General features: G+C 35.8%; 1 protein-coding gene across 4 annotated transcripts in view; it reads right to left on the bottom strand.

Annotated features, from left to right (window-relative positions):
• The window catches only part of grin2bb (glutamate receptor, ionotropic, N-methyl D-aspartate 2B, genome duplicate b), a 112,412-nt gene that overhangs the window by 76,533 nt on the left and 9,046 nt on the right, over positions 1-26,833 (bottom strand). For all 4 annotated transcript variants that reach the window (XM_089132016.1, XM_039687296.2, XM_039687278.2 and 1 more), the window contains one exon: positions 12,266-12,868. In XM_089132016.1, coding sequence (XP_088988142.1) covers positions 12,266-12,868 — 603 coding nt within the window. The remainder of the gene's footprint in view (positions 1-12,265; positions 12,869-26,833) is intronic.

Here is a 26,833-nt window from a genome sequence, read left to right on the forward strand (position 1 = left end):
AAAAAATAACATGATTAGATATTTCAATTAATATATTAATACATTTATTATGTTCTATTGGACAAACTCAGCCATTGGGTTAAATGTTTAAATTACATGTTTAACCCAACATTTGGGTTTGTCCACATTTGACCCAAATTTGGGTTAAAACAACCCAGCATTTTTTAGGGTGTACCATTCAAAAGTTTAAGGTCAGCACTATGTTAAATAAAAGAAAAAGTAATACTTTTATTCAGCAAGGGCACATTAAATTAGTGACAGTAAAAACATTAATGTTACAAAAGATTTCCATTTCAAACAAACGCTGTAGACCTTGTTTTTATCGAAAATTCCTGAAAAAAATTTTAGCGAGGTTTCCATAAAAATATTAAGCAGCACAACTGTTTCCAACATTGATAATAATGAGAAATGTTTCTTTCATATCAGAATGATTTGAAACTAAAAACTGGAGTAATGTTGCTGAACATTTAGCTTTGATTGACAGGAATAAATTACATTTTAATATATATTAAAATATAAAACAGTTATTTTAAATTTATTTAATAATATTTAATAATTCATATTTAATAAATAATATTTAAATTTAATACATAATATTAATAAAAATCTCAGTTTTTAACTGCATGTTTGATGAGCATAAGAGACTTCTTTTAAAAACATAAAAATGTCAAAACTTAATCAGTTTGTCATACTAAATTCAGTTTTAAATGATTGGGAAATAAGGGGCATCCAAAAACCTTTTTTAACCCAAACCTAAGGTGAATAAAAACTATTTCAGTGACCAAACTTCATGTATAACCCGCACACCATGAATGGCGGGTGAATTTCCCTGCCCACTTCCAATGAAATGATATATCAATGCACACTTGTCCCCTATACAGACTACATTTATATACAGAGCAATTGAACCGCTCTAAATCTCCTCCTGACTCCCTCGTTTTCTTTCTCTCTCTCTCGCTTTCCTTCTACATATATATATAGAAATGTATGTAGCAGCGGTTGCCATGCCAACGCATGCAGCCCACAGAGTGTGTTTGGGGATGGGTAGAGAAAGACAGAAAGAGAGAGTGAAAGAGAGAGAGAGAGAGAGAGAGAGAGGGTGTAAAAGTAATTATTAAGAAAAAGACAGGGTTGAAAACACTCTTCAATCCCCTCTATTTAACCACCACCTCCTGTGGCATGTCACACATCTCTCTCGTCCGTTCACATGCACAATGCATTCACTCCCCCATCCGTGCTCGTAGCTCTTTTATATTCTCAGTTTGTCCTATACACATTGTTTTGCCCCTCTGTGATCATTCCTTAATGCTAAACTTCTCCAAAATACACATTTAATCTCTTTTTTGTGTTTTTCGAATGCCTCTATTTAGATGTAAGCGTGTTGTAACTGCATGTTGAGTGCCTTCTTCTTCCTATGTTTCACACCCACGTGTTTCATTTTAAAACAGTCCCTTCTTCCTTTCTTCTATCTCTCTCTCTCTCCCACCCTAGTCTTTTTCAACCTCCCTCTCCAGCTGTCATATTCATCCTTCCTTCTCTCCATCCATTCTTGCTTTTTTTTTCCCGAGTAGCATTCACTCGTTTGCAGTGTGATCGGTGACTTAGAAATGCTCCACGTCTGAGGCAACATTGAAAATGTGGGATTCAAATACCAAATAAAAGAAAAGCTTTATGTTTTTGTGAACCAATGGAACAGACACACAATAGAGAACAGCTGGTCTTTGGATCGATATTAAATCACGCTGAAAAACATGATCATCAGGTTTTGCTCAAAACTGCGGAATAAATTCAGCTTGAGTGCTGCTGTCATTAAAACAAAAGAGACATGAAATACTAAGAATAACATTTAAAGTCATGGATTTTTCAGTTCACCTTTTCACTTAAATTATCATAACAATAATGTAATTTTAATTTGCAATAAAAAGTTACTACACCACCGTTCAAAAATGTGGGGCGAGGCTGCATTAAATATAGCAAAAGTGACAGTAAAAAAAGTACATAAATACTGTTCTTTTGAACTTTTTATTCTACAATAATCTTGAAAAAAGAATTCCATACAATTTTTTTAAGTGGCACCATTTTTTTTTTCAGAATTGATGATATTAAGAAATGTTTCTTGAGCATCAAATCAGCGTGTTAGTATGATTTCTGAGGGATCATGTGACTGGAGTAATAATGCTGAAAATTAGGAATAAATTACATTTTAAAATGTATTGAATAGAAAACAGTTATTTAAAATTGTAATAATGTTTAACAACACTGTCAGAAAAAAGGTACAAAATCTGTCACTGGGACGGTACCTTTTCAAAAAAGGTACACTTTTGTACCTAAAGGGTGCATATTGGTACCATAATTGTACAAATATGTACCATGATGGTACCAATATGCACCCTTTAGGTCCAAAAGTGTACCTTTTTGAAAAGGTACTGCCCCAGTGACAGATTTTGTACCTTATTTTCTGAGAGTGAATATTACTGATTTACTATATTTTATCAAATAAATGCAGCCTTGGTGAGAATAAGTGACTTCTTGCAAATTAAAAAAAAATCTTAAGATTTATAATAGTATATATATATATATATATATATATATATATATATAATGTTTTTATTTTTAATTATTGATAATGTTTAAGTGGAATTCAATTATATTTTATTCTAAACTCAAAAATAAAATCTCTTTGAATAAAAACTCTTTAAATGAACATAAAAAAAATCATGGAAATGTTTCCACGTAATTAACTTGCTTTATTTCAGCATTATGCAATTCTGTTATTCCAACTGAATGTACTTATGTTGAGTCAACTTAATGTATTAAGGTTGATTCAACTTATTTACTATGGTCAGGCACAGCTTAATTTAATATTGTCAGTGAATTTAAAAAGGCTCCCTGTAATGACTCAGGTATTCAAGTTCATAATCATTCATCTAATTCAATAAAAAGTATTTTAATGTCACATTAATACATTTCTAGTACAAGTATTAACTACCAATAGCACTTGTTAGCATCTTGAATTATAAAATTTACATGCTTCATCAAACAAAACATTTACTAAAAGTATTGCTAAGTTTTCAACCTCCACAATGGTAACCCACTGTAATTCAAATGGTACTAATAATTGCAATGTATTTGAACATTAAACACAATTATGCACTATAAAGTCTTCCCATTTTCTCATTTTCTCAAAAACACATAAAATAACACTTAATTTAGACATGTATTCACTCTTAATTCAGCCATATGCAAAGCATGCTGAGAACTAACAAGCACAGCCCAGTTTCAGTTAATGCAACACAAATCATTCATGTAATCCAACACAAACGGATTAAGTAAACTTATTTATGTAGATTGAACACAATCAAATTAAGTTTGGACAAAATGTATTGCATTTGTGTTGCTTAAGTTTGTTTTAATTAAGCAATCTTTTTTTTTTTTTGAGTGGGTTTAAAAGATGAGTCAGTGTCTCTGGATGTGATGTATAGTGCTTTCCTACATTAGCAGTGTGTGATCATAACTACTGTATTCATGAGATCGTGTGACACCAGCGAGAAACAGCACTGAAACATGGGTCACAACACAAGGTGCAAATGCAAAAGTGTTGCATGGCTTCCCCAGCGATGCTGACAGCAACAGGCTTTCAATCAAAAACACTTCTTTTTTTTCCAGCAGAGTGTCTAGATGTTTGGAAACATGGACTGGAGGATCATTTGAAACAAGGCACTGATAAAATCAGCCTGACATCGAAACGTCAGCTTTCGAAACACTATCCATTAGTGAGGCCACCAGTGAAAATATTCCCATTTTCCACCACACCATTAGTCCACACAACAACTACAACAATACAAATGGCAGAGAGGAACGATATCGTTGCAATCACTTTCAGTAAGATTTCTTTTCCAGCTGATGAACGATAAAAACAATGACAGCCAATCAGAATCCATCCTGCTTTAAAGAGCTCGAGCATTTAAAGCGGCAGACGACAAAAACTGCAGCGCAGATAAACAGAAAGAAGTCCTCAATATATAGCCTAGTTATTGTTATAGTTAACTTTATAGGTATCATTCTTGGTGTGAACAGGTCTTTAGTATTTGGTTTGTCCCAATTTAGCTTTAATGACAGCACACACTCAAGAGGAATTTACATACCAATGTTATAAGTTTGCTTATTCGATTAGTGACTATATTGGAGAATATAAAATATGATTTTATGTCCATGCTAAAAAAACTAGGGCTGTGAAACGATTAATCCAAAAAAAAAAGTTTGTGTTTAGATAATATATGTGTGTGTAGTGTGTATAATTATTTTGTATATATAAATACACACACATGCATGTATGTATTTAAGAAAAATATGTTATTAATGTATAAAATATTTATATTTATTTATAATATTAATTTTGTATAAATTTATATAAAGTATATACATGCAAATATTTCTTAAATATATACATACATGTGTGTGTATTTATACATACAAAATAATTATACACACTACACACACATATATTATGTAAACACAAACTTTTATTTTGGATGCGATTAATCACAATTAATCGTTTCACAGCCCTAAAAAAAAACTTTATGTTAGAAAAAAGTCAATTTTTATATATATATTTCCATTTGGGTTAAACAATGCTGGGTTGTTTGAACCCAAATATGGGTAAAATTTGGACAAACCCAAATGTTGGGTTGAAAATGTAACTTCAAATTTCACTTTCAACTACATTTTTGAATTGCATGTTTAACCCAATGTCTGGGTTTGTCCATATTTTACCCAAAATTGGGTTAAAACAACCCAGCATTTTTTAGAGTGTGTTACAATTAAAACTTGATGTTAGAAAGAAGTCAATTTTTATATATTTCCGTTTGGATTAAATAAACATTGCTGGGTTGTTTGAACCCAAATATGGGTAAAATATGGACAAACCCAAATGTTGGGTTAAAAATGTAATTTAAATTTTTAACCCAACTTCAACTTTCACTTTCAACTGTAAATTTTTTACCCAACATTTGGGTTTGTCCATATTTGACCCAAATTTGGGTTGAAACAACCCAGCATTTTTTAGTGTAGGTTAGATTGTTTCCTAGTTTTTCAATGTGTTGTGAAACAGTGTTGCAGAATAACAGACAAGAAATGAAGTCACGTGGATTCACAACACGTTCAACTGATTAAATGCAACATTTGAAAAAAAATGAAATGGACAGATGTGGCATACTTAAAGGGTTAGTTCACCCAAAAATGAAAATTAAGTCATTAATTACTCACCCCCATGCTGTACCAACCCCGTAAGACCTTCGTTCGTCTTCGGAACACAAATGAAGATATTTTTGATTAAATTTGAGAGCTGTATAACTACCACATTGGCTCCTAAGGGACTGCCTCTTGACGGCCCAGAAAGTCAATGAAGAAAATGTTTAAATATCCCAAGTGACTACCGTGGCTCAACTATATGTTTATCAAGCGACGCGAATACTTTTTGTGCGAAAAAACAAACAAAAATAACGAGTTTATTCGACTATTTCTTTTCTTCCTTGTAGGCCAGAAACGAGACTTCCTTAGATTTCCACGACGCATGCGCGAGAATTGCGATCTGAAGTAGTGTAAGCTGGTGTAAGCAGATCGCAATTCTCGCGCATGCGTCATGGAAATCTAAGGAAGTCTCGTTCTGGCCTACAAGGAAGAAAATTTATTTAAACATTTTCTTCATTGACTTTTTGGGCCGTCAAGAGGCAGTCCTTTAGGAGCCAATGTGGTAGTTATACAGCTCTCAAATTTAATCAAAAATATCTTCATTTGTGTTCCGAAGACGAACGAAGGTCTTACGGGGTTGGTACAGCATGGGGGTGAGTAATTAATGACTTAATTTTCATTTTTGGGTGAACTAACCCTTTAAACATAGCAGAAACTAATGACTGAAAATGCGAATGCAGAAGAGAATGCACTGCTCTCTCTGATTGTGAGTGCGAGTGTGTGTGGATGAACCGGCCAAGCAGGTGCATCTAAACTCTCCCTGCTATACCTAACATGCACATCTAATGCTTCTGTGTGCCAGTGAGAGAGGCTGATTTTACATGTGTTCCCATTAAGCATGAAATTAGCAGTGCGACTGCGCTCGTTAAGTATCCCAGCTCTCCTATGACTCCCCATTAACACTCGCACATGGAACAGATAAGCCAGCACAATGAGTTAGTCTGGTGGACGGAGTCCAACGTCATGGGGTAAAGTCACAGTATTAGAAAAAAGTCTTAATATTCCTTATAATGGCTTATGTACGTATACTAGATGATTTTTTTCGTTTTTTTCCCCCATTTCTGCCTCTATATAATACAAATCTATATATCTCCATCAACTCCGCTGCTCTTGGGAACGAAGAAGAGTCATAAAAGAGAGATAACGGTGCGATTATGTAGGCTATGTGTGGTTGGAAAGGCATCAAGCATGGTAAAATGTTTCCGCTAATTCAATTAGCCCCTTATCGAGCTCCTCAGTGGCTTACGAGAGGATGTGGCATTTTTTAACAGCCCTTCACCAACACTAAAAAGAGCTCCTCTCCTTGTAACACCCTGCAGATATGGCAAAGAAAATAGATCTAGAACAAAGAGATTGCTGACAGACGAGTTGAACATTCCCAATGCGTTTAAAACGGATCTATGTACATCTAAAATTAATGGGAGACATTAAAATCACACAATTAAAAAAGTAAGTTATTGTATTTCGGAAGTCTTAACCACGAGGTTCAGGTCTACTTTAGCACCAATGACTCACGTACAGTACATAGGGGAAGGCAAGCATTTGTCAATCAGTCTCTGGTGCTGGATCATAATCACAATGCAATAAAAAAAACGACAATTAAATAACAATTTTAAAAAGTCATAATCAAAATATAAGAACACGTCCTGTCTGTGCGAACGGCTGTTTAGTCAACCTCGGACAGACTAACTGGAATTCAACTGATATATTGTGAACTGGAAAGATTGTTGACTGTCTGCATCAGTGCTATTTTTTTATATAGGCCTAATATTATAGTATTTATTCATATTTTGAATAGCTTTTATTTTTATATGTACTTATTTTATTTTATATGTTTCATTTTTTATGTTTATATGCTTTTGTCATTTCCATTTTTGGCATTTTTATATTTAGAGTCCAGTACAAAACCAATAAAATACATAAGAATCTAACCAAAAGTGCAAACAGTAATACAAGTATAAATATACATACAGTATATGTTAACTATTATAGTATTTTAAGGTGAATTTAGGATGGGAAGAAGGTACGCCAATTAGTGCAAATAAGAAACTGTATATACAGAAGATGCTCTAATCATTTTTGTAATTTTAGTACTTATTTTAGTTGGTTTCCAATGCAAATATTATTTTATTATTGAAATATTAATCAATTCCAACATAAAAGTATAATATGTGTGTACATATTATTATATTTACATATATTTGAGTGTATATATATTTATATACACATACATGTACACGCACACATTATATATATATATATATATATATATATATATATATATATATATTATATAAACACAAACTATTATTTTAGAAATTATTAATCATTATTTTTTTTATTAAGCTTAAGTTTTTTTATCCAGCATTTATAATTTGTTTCAGCTTTATTTCATTTAAAACATTTTTCAAATATTTTCATTTTAGTTAATAACAACAACACTGGACAGTTTAGACCAGTGAAGTATATTCAATAATGTGGAAAAAAACCTCTAAAGCCACTTTTGTCTATTATTCATTGCTTTCGTCTGCCACAATAAAGTAATTACAAAGACTTTTCTTCGTATTGATATATATATTTAAATTGAGACTAATAAACTTATATTTTTAGTCTCCAGCATTACAATATATTTAATATTCTCAGTCAGTCCCTAAAATTCATCCAGTGAAAAAGTATCACGTCCAGCGTTCACATTTCAATCTTCAGTTCATATCAAGCATGATTCTCTGTAACGAGTTCTTGACACATCAACCATCTGCAACCGTAAACATCAAAGAAGCACCAATCAGGAAAACTGATCTGAGTCAACAACTTCTAGGAAATAAACTGCAATCTGTGTTTGGATAAATAGTGTCTCTCTTGAGAAATATATAATGGAAACCTGTTCCATTAAAGCAAAGGCTGTTCAGGATGGGGGTAACTGATTTACCATCAGGTTTCAGCAGTAATGGCTGCCCCCTTAAACACCACGAGATCGTGTGTACTGGGTGTACGGAGTTTCCGAAAACTGTTTAAAAATAAGCCTTCTTGGGACTCCCGTGATTATGCATGCAGCTGCAAAAAACTTGAGAATGTTGTGTTAAAGGGATACTCCACTTTTTTTTTTTTTGAAATAGGCTCATTTTACAACCCACCCAGAATTAAACTGTTGAGTTTTGCCGCTTTTGAATCCATTCAGCCGATCTCCGCTTCTGGCAGTACCACTTTTAGCATAGTTTAGCATACATCATTGAAGTGGACAAGACAACCCGATCTCACGGGAATTTGTACGAATTTTACAAGGTGGCTAATTCGTAACAATTTGTACGACCTCACTCATACGAATTAGTACGATTTTGCTAAATCGCACATATTTTACGAATTAGCCAATTCGTATGAATTCGTACGAATGACCTACCCCTGACCCCGCCCCTAAACATAACCATCACGTTTTAAAACACTCGTACGAATTCGTACGAATTGGTCGTGAGATAGCGTAGGACTAGACCATTAGCATTTCTCCAAAAAAAAATGACCAAAGTGTTTCGATATTTTTCCTATTTAAAACTTGACTAACTTGACTCTTCTGTAGTTACATCGTGCACTAAGACCGACGGAAAATGTAAAGTTGCGATTTTCTAGGCTGATATGGCTAGGAACTATACTCTCATTCCTGCGTAATAATCAAGAAACTTTACTGCCGTACCATGAGTGCAGCAGGCGCAATGATACGAAAATAGTCCACTTCAATGATGCTAAGCTATGCTAAAAGTGGTACCGCCAGAACCGGAGATCGGCTGAATGGATTCAAAAACGGTAAAACTCAACAGTTTAACTCTGGGGGAGTTGTAAAATGTTGTAAAATAAGCCTATTTCCAAAAAAAAAAAAGTGGAGTATCCCTTTAAAGTCTAGGGATATTAAAGTCTAGAGATAGGGAATTTCTAGGGAAAACGTCAACCAATTCGTTTCTCCTTTTTTTTTCCCAAGATGACAAAATAAATGTACTTGACTCCCTGTTTTTTACTGTGTGGCATTTACAAAAAGTCCCTATGACATTTCCTTCTCTTTCTGCACTTTTCTCCCTCCTTCCGTCTCATCTTTTTTTTTTATTACCTTCTTATTGGCCATAGAGAGAAAAAAAAACATTGTCTTTTGAAAAACAAATCTGCATAGCTTTTATTTTCCCTCTAATTTTCTTCTGCCTCTTTGGAACACAGTCATCTTAATGAAGCACATTGCGGGTAGTTCACGACAGCACTGACAGTACACAGCACTATGGCGCATCTCTTTCCAGCACTTCAGACCTCCACTGACTTAACAGCAGGCACAAGTCTGCTACACAACTCTGACCTTGGCGGAAAAGAAAGAGAAAGAGAGGAACATGTGGATGGATGGATGTGTATAGACATGCATGAGAGGAATCAAAGATATCGAGGGGGGAATGAAGGCAGTGTGGCTCTGTTCCAAACCCCAGTGTGTCTACTGTCTACAGTCAGTTACTCTCCAAGCATCCTAATTAAACGTTCTCTGGAATGATCTACATACACAACTTACTTTTATTTATTTTTAATTCAAGATAACTTCCCTTGTCACTTGCAGCTCTCCTACTACGACAAATATATTCTGGGAACGTTCCCATGAAAACGTTATTTGTGAATTCAATTTTAAAACTTCAAAACTTTTTTTTTCTTTCTCTTGGTCATGCTAACGTTAGGGGAACATTACTTTTAAATGTACTCAGAACAAGAAGAAACATTTTTAAATATGTTAGACAAATGTCCAACTAAAAGGTTTCAGGAAAAAAAAAAACGTTCCATGAACGATGTATAAATAACAATTTTTTGCTAACGTTTTAAGAACATTATTAAATGGTGCGTTCAAATAATCTCGCATAGATTGTAATTACGAGTTGACCGCACTTGAACGCCACCGCAATGTCGTAAATACCAGTGGGGATCTTGGGATTTTCTTTAAGCCCCGATTTATACCAGTTGGGGGCGTGTCTTAAAAACATGGATGCAACGTCTGTAGTTGACGGTAAATTTGAATTGAATTTGAATGTTTACTCGTCCTAGAAATTGTCATTTATCATGATCATCATTAATCTTGTTATAAACAGCAAGTTAATGAACTACAACAAGAAAATGCTAACATTTCCGCACAAAAATGGTTTGATTCACGAATTGAAACATGGGTTTTGTTAACAGATTTCTGTCTCTCGGTATAGCGTTTGTTGATGAAAACAGAGTTAACAAACTTTGCTGTATTTTTGTGTAATTTATTAAAAGAAGCGCCATTTTGCTCCGATGAAACTGAATTGAACGCACCTCACGTCGTAAAACACGACTTCCCACCTCGTACGTACGAACTTCCGAGGAGGACTTGAATGCATCAAAAGACCAGATAACTTTGAAATGTTATTAATAATCTGTGTTTTAATCTGTCTCTTGTCCACTTTCGACTACTTCTGTACTCATTTATTTTGTGGGGAGGGTCTATGGGCTGGTAAATGTATGGGCTTTTTCAGATCTTTTGATCAAATGAACGAAATAAGCTTGAAGTAATTTACATACGAATGCGCCCGGAGACAACGAAAAAACTTGCAGAGACGAGCATTACAAGACCAACCGAATCCTGTGAGTGTGTTAGAAATCAGGAATGGTGAGAGAACATTGTTCTTGGTGCATTTTTTTCTCTTCAAACCAAACTTTGTTATTCAGCCGACAAAGTTTAAATCCCGTCTGGCTAGCTCGCTCTCAAGCCCCGCCCTATATTTGTTTACTGTTCGAGAAACGGTTTCATGATGTACGGTAGAACAGAGAAAAAAAAATCCATTTTATGTTTAATTAAAAGACAAATATAGTTGCTATCTACATGAATGGAGAAAGACTTAAATTCAAAATCGCATGTTTAAAAATATATTTCAATTACAACAATAATGGTATCAGCAGCTCTGTTTGCTCAAAATCATGCAAAATATTAGTATTAAATAACAGGCTGGTCCAGTTACTGAACAAGGGTGTTAGAGACTTTTATTTCCATTCCTATTTCAATGAGTGGTTTATCTTGTCCTACCACTTGAATGCTTGAATATCTGCTTCCAGTTATTTTAGCTGAACGAAAATGGTACTTTTTTATTTGCACTTTTCAATATATTTTAATATACATTCAGTACATACATACTGACATATATATAATTCAAATATATTGAAAAGATTGATCAAATTCCCTCTAATAAATACAAACATATTAGCAGACATGGATTAACACAAATTTATATAATTTATTAAAAGGGCTGTGAAACGATTAATCACGATTAATCGCATCCAAAAAAAAGTTTGTGTTTACATAATATGTGTGTGTAGTGTGTATAATTATTTTGTATATATAAATACACATATGTATGTATATATTTAAGAAAAATGTGTTATTAATATATCAAATATGTATATTTATGTATAAAATAAATTTCGTATAAATATGCATAAAGTATATACATGCAAATATTTCTTAAATATATACATGCATGTGTGTGTATTTATATATACTAAATAATTATACACACTACACAAACATATATTATGTAAACACAAACTTTTATTTTGGATGCGATTAATCGCGATTAATCGTTTCACAGTCCTATTTATTAATCTTTGTTAATGTTAGTTAATTACTACTAACATTAACAAATTGTTCATTATCATTTCTGATTTTAGTAAATGTTGAGATTTACATTGTCTAAGGGTAATAAAAGTATTGTTCATAGTTCGCTCATGTTAACTAATGGAACCTTTAAAATTGTCAAATAAATGTACTAATATAAAAAATTAGTACATTTAAACTCTGCAAACCATCTTGGAACAAGCTTCACTTGCTTGATCACAATGCATTCTGGGATTGCTTTATCCACTAAAAATGCTTGTGATGCGTTTTAGAATCTATCGAAAAGTAAGGCGGCAGAATGTATCCTCATCAGAACAAACTTTGCACCTAAAATGCCCTAAAATGTGTAGGTAGCAGTAACGTCTGTCATACCTTGGCGGCCATGATCATGGAAGAGCCTCCGCGGATGCCCAGGATGGGGACGTGCGTCTGAGCCGAGATGAAGTCCAATATCTGGGCGATGGCCTCCTGATCGGTATCGTCCCCGAACACCACGCCCTGGAGCCAGTTCCGTGACATTAGAGCACAGATGCGGTTTATGATACTCTTGGGGTCCGTTTCGTTCATCGTCACCAGCTCGACTTTGGGAGAGAGAGGCACGTGTAGGAAGTCCTCTTTCTCCAGACCTTCAGAGAGAGACACCTCGCTGGAGTTTCCCACGAGGATCACCGCGATGCTAAGGCCTTGAGCAAACTTTGGCGGCAAGGGAGGACCCACCGGATTGACTCCTGGTGGAGGATAATGAGGAGGGCTGATGATCGTTTGGCCTCGCTCTCCGCCGGGCGTCCCGATCCCGCCTCCACGGCGAGACTCGCAGGTGGGGAAGAAGAAGAGAGAGAGGAGAAGCAGCGAGAGGGAGAGGGTCGGTTTGGAAGAGGAAGCGAGGGAGACGAAAGACAGGACGCGGCGGTCGGAGAGAGGGGAAGAGGAGAGGTGGAGGCTGACAAGCATGGCGGAGGAGTGAAGATACAGTCCCTGCAGACAGAGAAAAAGAGGAGACAACTTTAGTTTGGGAGATGAGTTCGCATCAAATCTACATGATCTTGACTCGGGCTGGTGAAAGTCGAGTCAAGTAAAGCTGACGAGAGACCTGTCGTTTTAAAAAGAGCATGTGTCCTCATTTCAAGGGCCTGTCCTCTTCATTATTGACGTATGTTGGACAGAAATCACAGAAACGGGCAGTCTTGAGAAATTAGGTCGTTTGCAGCAGTAAACACTTACGTTTATCTAACGAATTTCTTAATAATGAGAGAGTACATCATTAAACCATCTTGCCCTAAATCACTACGGCAAGCCTATTATTAGTTATATTTTACAGAGGTCAGGATGGATTTCGCAATTTTTATAAAAATACAGTTTTTTAGGTTTTAATTTTACTTTTGAAGGGTTTCTATGAAACCCCAAACCAAATTTTATGAGATTTTAACAGAGATATGTGTGTTGAACCAGACTGATCTCATGAAATGACGTGTGTACGACACGCCAATTCGTACTTCCATTTTTGGCGTGCTATCAACACACATAATCGCTTTTCAGCGTGTTTATGAACGCCGTTGACTTAACGTTACGTTACTATATATATAAATCTATGACCTACCCCAACCCCGTCCCTAAACCTACCCGTTACTGGGTTAATACCATTTATGAGTCTTCCCCTACCATCCTAGGAAAAAAAACATCGCTCCCCAGATGTAGATCTGCATTTTGGTTCGTTTCGCTCGGACATTTAACATAGACGCGGAATCACTCGGACATTAATGTCGTAGACATACACGCGGATAGCTCAAAATGCGTATAGATAACACGTCACTTGACTTGAAAGTGGCGTGTATGTTTACGCAAAAGTCATGATGTCATGTTGGTTGAACATCATCGAAGACCATGTTAGCATCTGTTAGATTTAATAGTACGGTTAAAAAGGTTAAATTTTAGTTTTTTCATCTCATTAGACAGTCGATATGCATGGGACATTGGCGATGACAGTGATGGCCATACCACACCCACTCCTTCCTTTCTTCTCACAGCTAGCCACGCCCCCATTTAAGTTGCATTTTTCAAAAAGATTGTGAGCTAGACCTGAGCTGAAAGAGGGGGGTTTCATGACCCTTTAATAACATCTCAAGTGGAGGTTTTGTCAGATCTGAGGACAATTTTGTCCCCAAACTATTATTTGACGCTTTTTATACAGAGGATTTGCCATTGACATCAGTTGTTTTAACTAATGCTATTTTCTGTCACTTATGGGGACATTTGGTTCCTACAGTGTAGACAAAGCCTGGCCAACACATTCATGCACTTCAAAAATGAGCTCAAAGAGTTCATATAACCTAGATTGTGAAACGCAGTGAGAGAAAAACTTAACTGTGTGTGTACAGAGAGAGAGAGATAAATAGGGTGTGTAATGTGTGCACAATGAATACCAAATGCAATCAGATGAATAAGATACAAGATGATTTATCAGCAAACAGCATATCCTCTCACACATAAACAAATACACACACAGTAACTGACATTGGCCAGTACTCTTTCTGTGATGTTTTTGAGGAACACTTATTGTTATTTAGAGACATTTTCATTAGTAGAGGTGTGAAACAAGTTAGTCATTAGGGAATGAGTTTCTGTCGGTTTGCTAAAGGTGCAGTAAGCGATTTCTGAAAGTGGATCGGGCAGAGCAGCACAACACACTTTACCCAAACAGCAGCAGGGGGTGTATACACTCACGATGGGAGAGGAGAGTAAGTGATCAAGAGGGAGATTTGAGACAGACTGTAGAAAGAGAAATGGCTGAGAGACATTACAAAAGAGAAAAGGTCAGAGGTCTATCACTGTAAAAAAAGGGTTATGAACAGACAAGAGCTTTTGGACCCGCGTTAATATTACCATTGTTTCTGCCCCATACGTGAGTATTGAGTAAATTTGGTTTTGCTATGTTTTACAGAAGCAAAATGCTGTTGTTGTAATGTTAGCTATAATAACAGGACAGTTGAGTGTCATTGTTTTTCTGGAGCTTCCGTGCTGCTGACGACTAACAACAAACTCTTGATTGTATACTTGTGTACTGTATGTTTATTTTTTGATATTCCTATCATCTTTGCTTTTTTCATTTTTTGCAAAGCATTATTTTGCTTTGCTTCAGCTATGATTAAGCTCTCATCCACACTAAAACTAATACTTTTATACAGCAAGTATGTACGGAAGCGTATTGCATTCACTTGAAGAAAAAAAAATCTACTCTGTTTTCCTGAATTAATGAGTTACCTGTAATTATCTCAGAATTACGAGATAATCTTTCATAGAAAAAAGTTTTTGCTCTGTTTTTCTAAATTAACGAGGTAATTATCTCAGAATTACAAGATAATTTTCATGGAAAAAAGTTTTTGCCCTGTTTTTCTGAATTAGCGAGTTAATTATCTCAGAATTACAAAATCATTTTTCATGGACAATTTTTTTTGCTCTGTTTTTCTGAATTAACGAGTTAATTATCTCAGAATTACAAAATCATTTTTCATGGACAATTTTTTTTGCTCCATTTTTCTGAATTAGCGAGTTAATTATCTCAGAGTTACAAGATCATTTTTCATGGAAATTTTTTTTGGGTCTGTTTTTCTGAATTAACGAGTTAATTATCTCAGAATTACAAGATAATTTTTTATGGAAAAAAGTTTTTGCTCTGTTTTTCTGAATTTCTGAGTTTTTGAGATAATTAACTCATTAATTCAGAAAAACAGAATGCAGTGAATGCAATACGCTACCCTAAGTATGCATTGATCAAAAGTAAAAGTAAAGACATTTATAATTTTGAAAAAAATCATGGTTTTCACAAAAAAATGATTAGCCTACATAAAAGAAAAAATTTTGAACATTGACAATAATAAGAAATGTTTCTTGACTAGCAGATCAGAATGACTTCTGAAGGATCATGATGCTTTTACATTTTGAAATATATTTAAATAGAAAACTCTTAATTTAAATTGTAATAATATTTCACAATATGCATATTTGATTAAATAAATGCAGTCTTGATGAACAAACCTCAATTTTGCATGCAAAAAGCATCTTTTTTTTCCAAGCAACATTAAAATCATGTATTTCCTTATATTACAGTAGATATTTAACCAGTAGCAGCCTATTTTTGGAGCGTAACAGACTAAATGACATGCCAGCTAACAGCCACAAAACTCATTTCAAGGGTTTTTAAAGAACAGGTAAAAGAAAAACATGGTGGGTGAAGAGGAGGACAAAAGGATGAAAGGACAACATAAGGGAACCATTGCTCGGAAAGAAAGCAAACACGCTTGAAAAAGGAAGACTGCTTTTACAAAGCTAATTATTGGAGGTTTGTCAGTGCTAATTGCAGGTACACATGCTAATTGTGAATTAGCTCTCTCTGCTGCAGACGAGAGAAGAGACGGAGGAGGACAAAGTGTGGGAGGAAGAAAGAGAAAGAAAGAGAGAGAGAACTCAGTAGAAGTGTGGAGATGAGCCGCAAAAAGTAATTGAAAAAGAAAAACGGAAAAGAGAAAATTAGAAGACTAAACGAACGAAGCAGAGACGAAAAGAGAAACCGTTCTAATAATCAGCTCGTTAAGAGGAGGTAAGCAAAGTGAAGCACACAGATCGGAAGGATGAGCACTAGATAGGGAGATAGAAAACTAGGAGAACAGCAGCTGAGTGAACAAGAGAGACTAAGATGCTCTATTTGGCTCTGCCTCTCATTTTAACAGCACTTGGTTTCCATAGCAACTATTCAAATGAACCTTCCTCCACACACACACACAAACAGAGACTGCTATATACAGACATAGTTATATAGATTTTGTCTTATAGTCCATAGTAACACCTATTCACAGCCTACTGAAAAAGGCATTTTAGAGACACATTGTGTACATACATGAAACCACCATCTCTTGCAATAATACTAATAATACTAAAAATAAATAAATGAAATAAAACACACACTCCTCCCACACATTTTCTCCTAAGGAGCTCAAGGCTCAATGTCAGCTCCAGGAACGATTTTTTTTTCCCCCCAAAATGCATGTTGCAGAACCGTCTGAACTGCTGATTGACAACTGGGATATCAGATACACACACCAATGATATGTAGCAGACTTCTGAAAGTGTTCAGGTGGCTTCAAGTCCAGTGTAAATCCATGTTCCAGTTTCATTTGAGGTTTACACAGTTTCTGGGTTAAAAAGCACGAGGAACATCATTTATACGATCAAGAAACTAATCCTATATTATTAGTATAATACCATACTAGTTTTTAAAACCACATCACATCAAATGTAAAAACACGTTAGCAAATGGAAATAAAAGTAAAATAAAAAAATATATCAGGCCATTGAATTTTGATTTTAATTAACAACATGATATGCCGATTAATTAATCAAAAAATGATCACACATCAGTTTTGGTTGAGAAATTACCCCCAAAAGATCATTTAAAGTCATTAATGTGTTGAATGATAAAAGCATCAAAAAGACATTACAAAAAGCAGCTTTAGAAAGAAAGCTACTTTTATTGATTCACACTTTTTTCTGAATTAGTATTTATATATATTTACACTCCATAAGTCATTCAGAAACGAAACACCGTGATCTGTTTCTCGGAGACACACAAAAATTTTGCACAATAGTGGCTTTTCATATTTTTGTAGGCAAATTGAGCAAAACAGTCAATATTGTGTCTAAATTATAACACACTATTAACTTCTGATTTATTGAACTATTGTATAAATCAATATCACATTTGCACTGGTGTTATTTGGGACAGCATTCATGTGATATTGTTAGTGAAATTAGAATTGTGTCACCTTTTACGCATCCTCAAGTTGTTCTAAGCCAGTATGAGTTTATTTCTTCTGCTGAAAACAAAATATTTTTTTGGGAAAAATATGGTAAACCAAACAGTTGATGGACCCCATTGACGTCCATAGTGTGGAGGGAAAAAAACACAATGGAAGTCAATGTCTACCATCAACAATTTGGTTTGTGACACTCTTTTGTGTTCGACAGAAAAAAGAAATGCATACAGGTTTGAAACAACTTGAGAGTAAGTAAAGGATGAAACAATTTTAATTTTTGGGTCAACTTTCCCTTTACATATCAAATGATATAAATAGTTCAATATGAGACATCTCATACAGGAGCATTTTTGCCCCAATATCTTGAAGTTTACGAGCTTTCTAACTGCATTCTATAGCCATGAAATGCGTTAAAGGGATAGTTCACTTAGAAAAAAATAATTTCCGCAGTAGTTTCAATTTTTTATATTTTTAGGTCAAACCGTTCTTGTCTGTCAGTCATATAATGGAGGTCTATGGTCACCACTTTAAAGAGCATGCACAGAGAAGTCCAGATTAAACATGATTTAATGACTCGTAAATGTAAGTACACATTGATGGCCTAAGACACAAAACGAGCGGTTTGTGTGAGAAAACGAACAGTATTTATATCGCTTTTACCTCGTTACCACACATCTGAGGGTGCGGGCGCTTTGTGGCTGTGATTACAAGAGGTAAAAACGATACAAATACTGTTCATTTTCTCACACAAACAACTCCTTTCGTGTCTTAGGCCGTGTACTTACATTTACGAGTCATTAAATCATGTTTAATCTGGACTTCTCTGTGCATGTTCTTTGAGGTGGTGACCATAGACCTCCATTATATGACTGACAAGAACGGTTTGACATAAAAATATCAAAATTGAAACTACTGTAGAAACAAAGACGTCTACATCTTGGATGCCCTTGACGTAAGCTAAAACATACCAAACATTAATTTCAAAGTGAACTATCCCTTTTAACATTTCAAAGTGTTATTTTTTTTCCTCACTGTACTACTACTGACAGCCAGTCACAGTGACATGAAGGTACGGCTTTTCACTAGTGTTTTTTTGTTAATGTTAAACCCAAAGAGCTCAAGGCAGGTTTTGGTCTCATTCTGAACCATTGTTGTGGTTGAATTAGAAATGTACACATTTTTTCAGTTGTTATATATTCAATAAATACATCATCCATATAGTATATTCGCTTCTTTAAAGAAAATGCTCTCGTACATGCTTGTGTCACTGTATATGGGTGTTTATTGTGAAGACTTCCCGTGTCGCACAACATTTGCTGGATGGCCACCACTAACGCTTAAGTTTAACTGACACAGACGACAAAAAATGTTACATATACACGCACATTCCCCGTGGTGCTGTATAATATCCATGCATCTGCCTGCTCTGATAGATTGCTCTCTCTTGATTTTCTGTGAGACAGTTGTGCGCGGCCTAAGGCCTGATTGACAATTGGCTTAAGACGAGAGAAAGGTCCCCAAGGGCCTCAGATTGCCTACAATGGTCAGAAATCTTCCAACAAGCCTGGGTGAGGGTGTTGGTGTCAGCTAAAATGCCACTTAGAATGACTTATTGATCTTAAAAATCAGTCGATGATCAAAACTAGAACCAAACCAACATGATTACCGCAATCCAGAACAAACCAAGCAAGACAATTAAACTGAGGAAGGGTACATGAAGGTATCCTGACATTGTGTACGTTTTAGAGGAAGAAAGAGGATGTGAAATAAATAAATACAAATGTGCGCATTTGAGCACTGTAATGCATCTCTGTTTCTTTCATTGCTTTGGGAAACACAGATAAGGCGTTTTTCGACGCAGTCCTCCATCTCAGTTCTTCCTGGCGAAGTAATAAATTATGTATTCGACAAAATGTTTGTACAAAAGCCCATCACAGACTCCCTCCCATCTCACACGAGCTCTGTTTCAGAGCGGGGTGGGAAAGCTTTGATAACAACCAGAAACTGAATTAACATTCATTGATGCAGTTATACAGAATGAATTCCGATAAACCCAAGACAGTCGATTCAATTTCCGGAAACACACAAAAATGTTATTTAATTCAGCATAAAGAGACGACAGAGGTTTGTAACATATCGTGTAACAGGAGAACCGCACGCACACATGCACTCACACACAGATCACACTTAAAGTGAGAGATTAGGCCGTCTAGTAATCCAGTGCACCACTGTGGAGGTATTCGGTTGTTAAGTCGTGACGTAATCACGCTGATAATACTGTTTCCGGGTCCAAATGCTGGGTCCTCTCTATCTGCTTACCGCTTTTGCCGTGTCCCATGTTGTTTAAATAGATCGGAGTTAAAAAAAAACAAGTGACATTCAACTGTCATTCTACCGCTTTCCCTGTGACGAGAAAGAAAAGAGAAAATGGCTGCAGTTGATAAGGATGAGCTACTATCACCCTATTGGAGTTAAAAGAGTTTAAACCTTTTTTGACTGCCAAGGGTGCATCACTAAAGTAGGACGTGATTGTAAATAAATTAACAGGTTCCGCCATTGTAACGTTAATTAGATAAGGACGAGCGGAGCGCTTGGACCCGGAAGAGGCTAAACGTCACGCGTGACGTCAGACTTAACAACCGAATAAGGCCTGCCGTCTCGCGTCAAATCCCAAAACAGGCAAATAACACTATCAGAGGGAAACAACTAGGGTTGGGTATCGAGAATCGAGTATCGATTGGAACCGAGACTAACTTTTCGTTTTTCCCGGAATCGTTCAAAAGTAAAAATTTCGATTCCTAGTTTCGATATTCACAGTCCGCCGAGCGGAAGAAGAAACCGCTGAACAACACCAATGAAGAAGCGTCTACCGGAAGTGTTGGCATAACCGCGCGAGTCGAACATGAGTAGCTTACGTCGGCGATCCAAAGTGTGGCTTCACTTTTCTAAAAAATAACGAAATCTCGGCAAAATGCAAAATTTGTGACAGAAGGAGTATTTCCTTCAGAAAGGCCGTTGGTTAGCAAGGTTAGCTAAACTTTTTTTTGACCCTGCCTCTTAAAAGAATCGGAACCGGAATCGGAATCAGAATCGTTCAAATTCAAACGATACCCAACCCTAGAAACAACTTGATATTTACCTCTAACTAAGCTCATTTTCATACTTAGCCAGCTTGCGTGCAAGCATACGTTCCCAAATACACACCTCGCACACACACTCCAGTCTCTCAGGTGTATCTGTCATATGGCACGGTGAATGCGATTCCATTAAGCAGTGTTTATGAACTCCTGCCTCTGAGCTGTAACCTTTACTGAAGTCCTCTCTCCTCATAATGACGCCGAAATAACAGCCAGCAGTGGTTTGCTCTGATTGCAAAGGAGGCATAGATCCCAAAATCAAGCTTCCCAGTTTTAAATCAGATTTTTTGTGAGGATTTCTCGATTATCATTTTGTTTACGGAGAATATCACAGGGTACGTTTATACATTGGTGGAGGAAGTACTGAATCTCAGTACTTAAGTAAAAGTACAAATAACCAGATAAATATTTACTTAAGTATGGTTGTCATTGTGTTACTTCTACTTTTACTACAGTAAAAAGTAAAAAGTACCTGATTTTAAATGTACTTTAAGTATTAAAAGTAAAAGTACTTGCATAATTTATTTTCTTAATGTCTATTTTCTAATGATTAATAAAACATTTAATTCTAACTCATTCAACCTAATATTCCTATAATGATGTTCATTTCTGAAACAAACTTGCAATTAGGCAATATACACATCATGATTATCCTTACTATATGTTAATAACTATGGCAGTAAACGCGATTAATTTATGGTGTAATTCTGAACCTCTTGGCTTGCCATAATCCTAACCAAACGTATATTACACACGGTGCGTTTCCTATGCACGTAAAAACAAATTTTCACGTATAAATTGCACGATAAACACACTGCGTGCGAGACGCATTTAGTGTGACCGGGTTGATATATCTATGGCAACCAAACGTCACTGGTGAGACAAACGTGCAACGAACGGACGGTCAGATTACGTTTTGGCAGGGGAAAAACTGATCAGAAAATGTAATGAAAATGTAACAGAAGTTGTAGAAATGTAGTGGAGTAGAAAGTAGAATAATTGCTGCAAAATGTAACGAAGTAAAAGTAAAAAGTATGCACTATTTATTCTACTTAAGTAAAGTAAATATACGTGAAAATTTTTTTTTTTTTTTACGTATTTGTACTTTGTTACATTCCACCACTGCGTTTATACACTTGAAAATTTAATTTGAATTAAATTCCCTGTCATATTTAGACTTTACAACCTCTAAATATCTGATTTATACAAGTTTTTTTTTTTTAGAAAATGACATTCTCTTCTGGGCTATAATAATTTGATTAGCAATTAAAAATATTTCACGTCACACGCAGGTTCACTATTGGCCGACGTTGGTCGTGTGTGTGATGCATGTGACGTACGACAAATCTCAAGCCCCATAGAGAAGGAAATGAATGGTTGAATAAAGTCGTTATTTTTGTTTGTTTGTTGCACTCAAAAGGTATTCTCATCGCTTGATAATCTTAAAGGAGTAGTTCACTTTTGAAAAAAAAACTTTTGCTGATCATTTACTCACCCCCATGTCATACAAGATATCCTTGTCTTTCTTTCTTCAGTCGAAAAGAAATTAAGGTTTTTTGTGAAAACATTCCAGGATTTTCTCCATATAATGGACTTCAATGGGAACCAAACGGTTCAAGGTCCAAAAGACAGTTTCAGTGCAAACTGTTCAAAGGGCTTTAAACGATTCCAGACGATGAATAAGGGTCTTATCAAGCGAAACGATCGCTCATTTAAAAAAATAAAATAACAAAGTTTAAGTTTTAGAAACTCAAATGGTCGCCTTGCTCTGTTCTGTGATGCGCGTTTGTAACTCTCCCGTTTGAACTCGTTCATCAAAATGAATGAGTCACTTCGTTCGTTGAATGAACCAGCAAAAGTTTTTTTTAAAAGTGAACTACTCCTTTAAAATTGAGCCACTGTAGTCACTTGGACTATTTGAACGATGTCTGGCAAGTTTCAATCCCTTAAGAAGCCTATGGAGCCGAACGAGCGATCCAGCTCTCAGATTTAATCAAAAATATCTTAATTTGTGTTCCAAAGAACATCTTACGTGGTCGGAACGGGATTGGTATGAGATACGTCTGACTTAGAAAGTGTTCTCCCCATGTCATGAAAACACGCAGCACTACAAACACAATGCTACTAGCAGATACACACAGAGACAAAAACACCCAAATGAACAGACATGTTCACACACACGCATGCTTACACAGCCACACATAAATGCACACACACATAAATACACACACACAGGATGTGTGAGATTCTACGTGGAAATTTTTCTTGGCCAGCAGATGCGGAAGAAAAGCGGCACTATTAGTGTACGCCAAACACTGTAAATGTTATGAATGGCTGCAACCATAACATCTGTATCAGATCGTACACACTCTGACAGACACGAGCGCAGTGATGAGCAGGTTTTCGGGTGAGAGATCACTTCCTCTCCTGAGGGCTTGGTGATGGCCTGCTTCTGTTTTGACCAATCACACGCGAGCATTGGCTCACCCCCCCTGCCCATTGGTCATGGGTAATTAATTACCAAGCTGTTCCTTGTTTAAGCCAAATGAATATCAGTACATGGTTACCATGAAACAATGAGCCCCATCCCAAATCACTCAATCGTCCACTCCTCGGTGCTTTGTAACACACCATGTAGCGTTCGCTAATGGACACCAATGGGAGGAGGAAGCAGTTTGAGATACAAACATGAGCTGTGCTGTGGTGTAGTACATACTTTACTAGGGCACAGATCGTGTTTAAAATCACTTGGACTTCCACTACCGGTATTCAAACACTATGAGCAGGTCACTTTTTCCTAGTCCAAAAGATCATTTGCAAAGGTCAAACATATTCAGGCCACAGATGCTCAATCAACAGTTTGTCGAGTTGGCATGATTCATCTTTATTCAATGCCTGATTAGAAACCCTCCACATGATTAGAATCTTACAAAATCACTATAAGCCTATGTTTTATGGCCATTCATGTCTTTATATAACGCTGCATATAACTGAAGCTGAAGAGTGTGAAATTAAACATTTCTTGCTTTTTGTACACTGTACAAATGCTGGGTTGTTTTAACCCAACTTTGGGTCAAATATGGACAAACCCAAATGTTGGGTTAAAAATGTAATGTAAAAATTTAACGTAATGGCTGGGTTTGTCCATATTTGACCCAAAGTTGGGTTAAAACAACCCAGCATTTTTAGAGTGTATTTTTTCATGATCAGAAAACTAGCTTTGCACACCGATTATTTGATTAATCAGGCATTACAAATTACAACTGCCTGAGGTTCTACACTCTAAAAAAATGCTTGTTTTGACCCAAATTTGGGTCAAATATGGACAAACCCAAATGTTCGGGTTAAAAAAATGTCATTTAAAATATTAACCCAACTTCAACTTTCAATTGTATTTTTTCAATTACATTTTTTAACCCAGCATTTGGGTTTGTCCATATTTGACCCAAACTTGGGTTGAAACTTGTTCAGTTGAGTGTAGGTGGACTCAACTGAACACCTGACTGATACATACACTTTGTGTATATACACTCTAAAACATGCTGGGTTGTTTTAACTCAATTTTGGGTCAAATATGGAAAAACCCAAATGTTGGGTTAAAAATGTAATGTAAAAATTTAACGTAATGGCTGGGTTTGTCCATATTTGACCCAAAGTTGGTTTAAAACAACCCAGCATTTTTAAATTGTATTTTTTCATGATCAGAAAACTAGCTTTGCACACCGATTATTTGATTAATCAGGCATTACAAATTACAACTGCCTGAGGTTCTACACTCTAAAAAAATGCTTGTTTTGACCCAAATTTGGGTCAAATATGGACAAACCCAAATGTTCGGGTTAAAAAATGTCATTTAAAATATTAACCCAACTTCAACTTTCAATTGTATTTTTTCAATTACATTTTTTAACCCAGCATTTGGGTTTGTCCATATTTGACCCAAACTTGGGTTGAAACAACCCAGCATTTTTTAGAGTGTAGGTGGACTCAACTGAACACCTGACTGATACATACACTTTGTGTATATACACTCTAAAACATGCTGGGTTGTTTTAACTCAATCAAATATGGACAAACCCAGCCGTTGGGTTACATTTTTAAAAGGCATTTTTAATCCAATGTCTGGGTTTGTCCATATTTGACCCAAAATTCAGTTAAAACAACCCAGCATATATATACATACACACACACACATATGAAAGTATACGCATTACATTTATATAATGTGAATTTTTGCAATCTTTCCAGATCTTTCCTATATCCTGAGACCTGACATGAATGGCAGAATAAGGCCAGTGAAGAATAAGTCAATTTCACACTTTTAAAAGGCCACCACATGCAAAAAAAAAAAAAAGTAAAATGCGATTTATATGACATTTGGGGACAAAAAAAAACATTCACAATGCACATCTACTTTTGAACGGATGTCAATTTGTGCCCCAAGATGGAACAGGTACGGCATCTGCCAGCAGGGGTTAACGGGTCCATACTAACCAGATAAAACTTGACCCCTTGGCATAAAGATCATCATTAGCTATTAATGCATGTTTGATTGAGTTTTATATTAAAATCTAAAGAACGGTAAATCTCCAGGAATAGGAATGAGCATCCCTGCAGTAAAAGCAGACAGAAAATGTAGACCAAACGTTTCTTAGGTGACATCTAATCTGATATATCCAGTATTTCACACTTCAAAAAAAAAAATAACAGCACAGCAAAATACGGTATTGAACTGCAATGTTTGGTATAATGACATTTTGACTGTTGTCTGCCGTACAGATCCGCTTACTCGCAACTTTCTCGCCCATATCCTCCATTCCAAAGAAGCAGAACGTCATTAAACGACATAATGAATGACATAATGAAATTACTCCATTAAATATGCATATCACTCATCTCAGAGACTTATGACACCGTGCATGACTGGACAAGAGCTCATTAAGTCACTGTAACTCTATCCGTAATGAAGTCATGCGCCGTGATTAAGGCTAAGCTTCAACCAGCATGGTGAACGAGGGACGAGAGCCAAATTCACTCCTGTGGTGATGTATTACAACGGGTGCACATTGATAACTGGAAATTCATCCCCATGAGGGGGAGGGGGGGTCAAAAAACACACATATACACAATCAGCCGTAACTTGCCTGTTAGCAAACTGACCTGTGCCATAAGGCATTCCTTTTGACCTGATTACAGATGAACTCTGTGTTAAATGCACCCATTACACATGCACACAAATACACACAATGGAACCAAGTCTCGTTAATTTGTTAGTCGATACTGCCGATGCGAAAAGACCAGTGCAGGATAATGACCTCCGTGTCATGTCAATCCATCTCTCCTGCTGCCACTTTCACATACAAATGTTTGTGCACTTCAGCAAACAACAGTTTGAACTCTACCCTGCTTTTACTTTTCAGTTTTATCTGGCAGTTTACTGCTGTACACAAACGAAAACGAAAAAAATGAAAACATACTTTCAATTTTATTCAGTTTAGCAGTGAGTTAAGAGCTCTTTTTCTTTGAATGTCTGTTAAAGGAGTAAAAAACTTTTTAAAAAACTTTTGCTGATAATTTACTCACCCCCATGTCATCCATGATGTCCACGTCTTTCTCTCTTCAGTCGAAAAGAAATTAAGGTTTTTGATGAAAACATTCCAGGATTTTCTCCATATAATGCACTTCAATGGGAACCAAACGGTTCAAGGTCCAAAAGATGGTTTCAGTGCAAACTACAAACTGTTCAAAGGGCTTTAAACGATTCCAGATGATGAATAAGAGTCTTATCAAGCGAAACGATCGCTCATTAGAAAAAAAAAAAAAAAAAAAACAAAGTTTAAGTTTTATAAGCTCAAATGATCGCCTTGCTCTGTTCTGAGATGCGCGTTCGTGACTCTCCTGTTCAAACAATTCTTTTTCAGTCAATTTCATTTGTTTAATTCGTTGAATGAACCAAATGACTCGGAAAAAGATTTGTTCAAATTTTATAAATGAGT

Source organism: Pimephales promelas, chromosome 6 (assembly GCF_988280905.1).
Source record: "Pimephales promelas chromosome 6, fPimPro1.hap1.1, whole genome shotgun sequence".
NCBI lineage: Eukaryota > Metazoa > Chordata > Actinopteri > Cypriniformes > Leuciscidae > Pimephales > Pimephales promelas.